Source organism: Pteropus alecto, unplaced genomic scaffold, assembly GCF_000325575.1.
Source record: "Pteropus alecto unplaced genomic scaffold, ASM32557v1 scaffold48, whole genome shotgun sequence".
NCBI classification, from domain to species: domain Eukaryota; kingdom Metazoa; phylum Chordata; class Mammalia; order Chiroptera; family Pteropodidae; genus Pteropus; species Pteropus alecto.
In genome coordinates, this window is record NW_006442110.1 from 2,089,890 (window position 1) to 2,095,198 (window position 5,309).

Here is a 5,309-nt window from a genome sequence, read left to right on the forward strand (position 1 = left end):
GGGGCAGGGCACCCGCTGGAGGAGGAGCAGGGAAGGGGGCACGGGGGCGGGGTGGCCCTGCCTGGGGAAGCCCAGCGGGGGAGGAGCGATGATTTTGAGGCAGCGTTATTTCTGGGGGAGAGGAAGCTAGAGCCATTTCCTGCCTTCAGCGAGGACCCTCCTCTGAGGGCCTCCCCTACCACTTGCCCAGTAGTGACACTCACCTCCGCCCCTCGGCTGGCTCCTATTTCACCAGCTCCTGCAGTGACAGCTGGAGGGCCTAGGAGATGAAGTTGCCCGCTCCCCAACCCGGTCTCCCACCCTCGACCCGCTCCCCAGAGAATCCATTGATCCCCGCCATGCCGGGGCAGCACTGATGAGCTGACCTGCCAGGTGAAGGCGGGGTGGGGGGAGAGCTGACTCCAGAGCTGACCAGAGGTTGCAGAAATAGCTTCAAGACCTTCTCCTTCTGCCAATTTTAAAGATCTCTTTGCTCCCTGAAATCCACTTGTCCTCATTTCCCTCACCTGTACCTGGGGATATTACCTTTGGAGCTCCTGGGGTAGTTAGGGGGACAGGGTGGGCAGAGCTCGGGCCCGGTGGAAGCTGCTGTGAGAAGAATGAGCCAGGATATATTTTCTCCTTAGGGTCTGATGCCCGATCCCCGGGAGCAGCTACCCAGGGTTGCCATGAGAGAGACCTTGGAGGCCCTCAGTTCCCTGGGTGAGCCTGCAGAGCAGAAGGAACTTGGGGGTGGGGGGATTCAGGGACGTGCTGGGCCTGCTGCTTCTCTAGAATAAAGAAGGCAAAGCCATCCTTGTAGACTGCAACCCTGACACCCCCAAGACCCCAGGAGCCTTTAGAGCAGCATCCCTTTTGGTTTCATTGGGGTGTCTGTGCATGTCCGGCCCATGCTGGAGGTTCTGCTAGACTGCATGTGCACGTGGCATCCTCAGGAGCTCCGGGACATTTAAACCTACTCTCTCTCTGCCTTCACCCGTCCTTGACTAAGCACAAAGCTGCTGAGGTTGATATCTGGCCAGGCTGCTGGGAAGCCTGGCTGTCCTTTGTCCACACTGGCTAGAGACCCTTCCTGAGCGGGTTGGACTCCTTGGGTGGGCTGGGAAGGGGGAGAAACCCTGCCTTTGAGGCCCTCTTCTGTATCGGATGCTTTACTTGGACTCGGCTTTCTACCCGGAACAGGATTCTCTGTTGGACAGCCGGAGATGGCGCCCCAAAGCGAGCCAGGGGAAGGGTCTCACAATACCCAGGAGCAGATGTGTCCTCCCAGGGAAGAAAGAATACTGCCCACGGGTAAGTAAGCGGAGACTGCAGGGGGGGGGCGGCTCAGCTATTTACTGAGAACCCGCTTAGTGCCAGGTGGCATCCTCGCTATTTGGAACACCTCAGTGACCAAGTAGACAAAGACCCCTACCTTCCAGGAACTTAGTCCTGTTAAAGGCAGGGAGTCAGCCACCAACCAATATGAACCGTGCACACTTAGGAGCCGTGTAAGAGAGGGTGTGTGCTGTCGGGGGGTGAGGGGGTAAAGCAGAGCAGGGGGGGTGAGATCAGGCCTCCCTGGGAAGGTCAGATCTGAGCAGGATTTGAAAGAGGCGAGGGAGGTGGCTAAGCAGATCCTGGGAGAAGGTACCTAAGGAAGGGGCGTGCCTGGCTTTTTACATCCCGGTCTTCTCCAATGATTCGTCATGGAACGGGTCCGTCTGGTTGCTGGGAGGTCCCCAGTCCTCCTCCGAGGAGCCACAAGTAAAGCCAAGGGCAGGGCCCTTGCTTGCCTCCACTATCGTCCATACACAGAAGTTTCGAGAACTTCTCACAGTTGTGGCTCTTGCAACCTGCAGGGCCTTAGCGGCTGCCTTGCTTACAGGAGCCTGAGGCTGCTGGGAATTGAGCCCCCGCAGGGATGACATGGGCTGGGTGTGGGGACTTCTGTCCATCTGTGATCTCTGCGGTAGGTTGAGGTTGTCTGTTCTCTGCCAGGGTACGAGGCCCCCAGACTCGAGGATGGTGCCCATACTGAACGGACTGAGGCTCCCTGCAGAGGAGGCCAGGCACAAACACCAGCGAAGGCTGAGCCTGTGGGCTCCTGCCCAGGTGAGTCTTCCCATTGCTCCATCCCACCAGAGGGCCCTGCAAACTCAGGAGCTGCTATCTGATGAGGCAGCCACGCCAGGCCCTTCCAACCCAAGGTGGACCGGGCCCTGGCACCTCTCTGCTGCTGAGCTTCAGCACCCAACGGGAATCAAAGAGCCTGGTCTAGAGGACCGTCCGCTAGAAGTCCTCACTTTCCCTCAACTTCCTCCAGAAGTCCTGACCTCCCCTCTCCTGCCCCCAGTCTGAGAATAGAATTGTCCATGGCTTGAACTATAATTCCTGTGAAGACATATGACATTGATGAACCTTTCCATTGTCTCTCCCCAGATGCACCCCTCCCCCACGTCTCCGCTGATCTCGGTGGTACCCAAATGCTCTAAATCTGTTGTTTGACCCATCTCCCCCATACCCAGAGCAATCGAACGATTGGTTCTCTCTCCACTGTCTCACCCATCACGTGCTTCCGCCACCACCGAGCTCATCATCTTTTGCCCGAGTGATGTCATTTTATCCCACGAGGATTTATTTAGTGCCTGCTCGGTGCAGGCTGTGATAGGTAGAATGGACAGAGATGAGTTCTAGAGCAACACAGACCTGGTTTGAATCTTTGCTCCACATTCCCTAGCTGAGTGATCTTGAATCGGCTACCTCACCTCCAGGAGCTGCAGTTTGTAAATGGGGATATAGGTAGCTTCATGCTTGTCGCGAAAGTCTGTAACAATATAGACGTGGCGTGTCATCTATACTTGGCCTTCAGTTGATGGTGGCTGTCCTCATTTTTATTAGGCGCATAGGGAAATAGAACACAAGACGTCTGCCCTCCAGAAGCTAAAGTCTAGGTGACACTAATACGAACTAGAATAAGGAATTAACTTAACAGTAAAGCCGTGTCACGAGTAAGTGGAGTATGCAGTATAGGAGTTTATATACGGGAGCTTCATGCACTGGATTTGTCAAGGATTCGGTTGATTTGCGCTGCATTTTAGAGGTGTAGACTTCAGCTCTAAAGCAGGTGGGGTAGAGGATGGGAAAATATTCTAGGCCGAGAAAGACTTTGAGGCAGGAAAGTTGACGTGTGACTCGAGTTGGAGCAGACCACCTTGGCTGAAGTGAAGGGCTTAGCTTAGGAGTAGTAAGAAAGTTGGACTAGGTTGGGGTGAACTTCAGACGTAGTGAGAAATTAGTTTAACCTGTGAATATTATATTGATGTTCTTGAGTAGGAGAGTGGTACAAAGCAGTATCACAATAGGATAAACAGTTGCTTGGAACTGATGGATTGGAAAAAGACTGAAAGTAAATGTAATTGTGACAGTCCGTGTGTAATGTAACCAAGGCTCAGGCTATTATAGACAGGAACTCGAATCATCTGGTTCAGTGGTTCTCAAATAAGAATCACTGTAGGAGCTTTAAAGAAAGATCAGGTTCCTGCGCCCTGCTACCAGAGATGCGTTTTGTAAAAGTTCCCCAGGAGATTATGATGCTGTACCAGGTTCAGGAACCTTGAACTCGTCCAACCGTTACACCTGAGCAAACAAACTTAGCTGAAAGGAGCAAAAAGATAAGTTAACCAAAGTCGCGCTGCTGGTTGGTGACAGAGGAAAACCCAAGAGGACACTTTGGGCCTGGGCCCTGAGCTCCTTCCTCTTGGCTGGGCCATTCCAGTGCCCGGGAGGGGCCAAGCTCCAGGAAACCCACCTGGAACCTGCTCCCGCAGGGGCCCACCCTACTTCTCCAGAGGTTGGCACCATTCCTTGGTCCTCTTCCAAAACTGGGATTGCCCACCTGGGTGTAGAAGCAAAAATTAAGAAAGTGAGGTGTGTGTGTCGGGGGGGGGGGGGACCTCTGAGAGACAACAGGAAGGATTAGAAAGGTTCGCTGGCAGGGGTCGGGGCCGGGAAAGCTCACAGGCTACACTCAAGATTCTGAGGTTCCAGCCCAGCAGTTGGAGAAGGAGGCTGCAGTCCCCCCAGCCCTAACTCAGGGGCTGGGTCTGAGAAGGGCAGGTGTTTGGTGGTCAGGATGCTGAGCTGCAGCCAATTTGGGAACGTGGGAGGGGGGCCGCTCACCTGGAGATGTGAGACTGTGGTTCCAGAAAGAAACCTGCTGGACAGAAAGATCTGGGGCGGCCACTGTGGCCATATGAACCCAGAGTGAAGCTGGAGAACAACCTCGAGCAGCATTTATAGTCAGAGGCAGGGAAAGCGCCCTTAGCGACATGCCCCAGCCTGGGAGAAGGCCCCCAGGAAGGGGGTGGAGGGGAGGGCGGGGTTACCAGCGCTGGGACTGCAGAGAGGAAAGGAGGGAGGACTGGGCAGGATCTTGGGATTTGGTCGTTTCCAGGAACTTTCCAGTAGAGCGGAGAGAGCAGAAGCCAGGTTCCAGGACGTGGTGACCATGTTGACAAACACACGTTTCACAAACAAACGTGGAGCTTAATAGACTTGTCTTGTTTTGACTTTTCAGGGCAGGAGTGGATGATTCGGAAGGTAAAGGTGGAGGAGGAGGATCACGAGGCAGAAGAAGAGGTCGAATGGCCTCAGCATCTGTCGTTACTCCCCGGCCCCTTTCCTGCGCCTGACCTGGGGCCTCTGGCCGCCGCATATAAGCTGGAGCCGGGGACTCCGGCCGCGCTGGGTGGCCTCGCGCTGGCCGGGTGGGCGCCGGCCTCAGAGAAGCCCTATGGCTGCGGGGAGTGCGAGCGGCGATTCCGGGACCAGCTGACCTTGCGGCTGCACCAGAGGCTGCACCGCGGCGAGGGCCCCTGCGCCTGTCCGGACTGCGGCCGCAGCTTCACGCAGCGCGCGCACATGCTGCTGCACGAGCGCAGCCACCGCGGCGAGCGGCCGTTCCCGTGCTCCGAGTGCGACAAGCGCTTCAGCAAGAAGGCCCACCTGACCCGCCACCTGCGCACGCACACGGGCGAGCGGCCCTACCCGTGCGCAGAGTGCGGCAAGCGCTTCAGCCAGAAGATACACCTGGGCTCGCACCAGAAGACGCACACCGGCGAGCGGCCCTTCCCCTGCACCGAGTGCGAGAAGCGCTTTCGCAAAAAGACGCACCTGATCCGCCACCAGCGCATCCACACGGGCGAGAGGCCCTATCAGTGCGCGCAGTGCACACGCAGCTTCACGCACAAGCAGCACTTGGTGCGACACCAAAAGGTGCACGAGGCGGCCGCCCGAGCCCCGCCCGAGCCCGAAGTGCCCGCCTCGCC

The 5,309-nt window shown here is 56.5% G+C and overlaps 1 protein-coding gene across 1 annotated transcript in view; it reads left to right on the top strand.

The window, feature by feature from the left end:
* The first annotated feature begins 549 nt into the window (after positions 1–549).
* ZNF467 (zinc finger protein 467) overlaps positions 550–5,309 on the top strand; it is a 5,496-nt gene continuing 736 nt past the window's right edge. The window contains exons 1-4 of the mRNA XM_006920677.2: positions 550–702; positions 1,183–1,293; positions 1,981–2,094; positions 4,559–5,297. Of these exons, the coding sequence (XP_006920739.2) occupies positions 633–702; positions 1,183–1,293; positions 1,981–2,094; positions 4,559–5,297 (1,034 nt within the window). The 5' untranslated portion in view covers positions 550–632. The remainder of the gene's footprint in view (positions 703–1,182; positions 1,294–1,980; positions 2,095–4,558; positions 5,298–5,309) is intronic.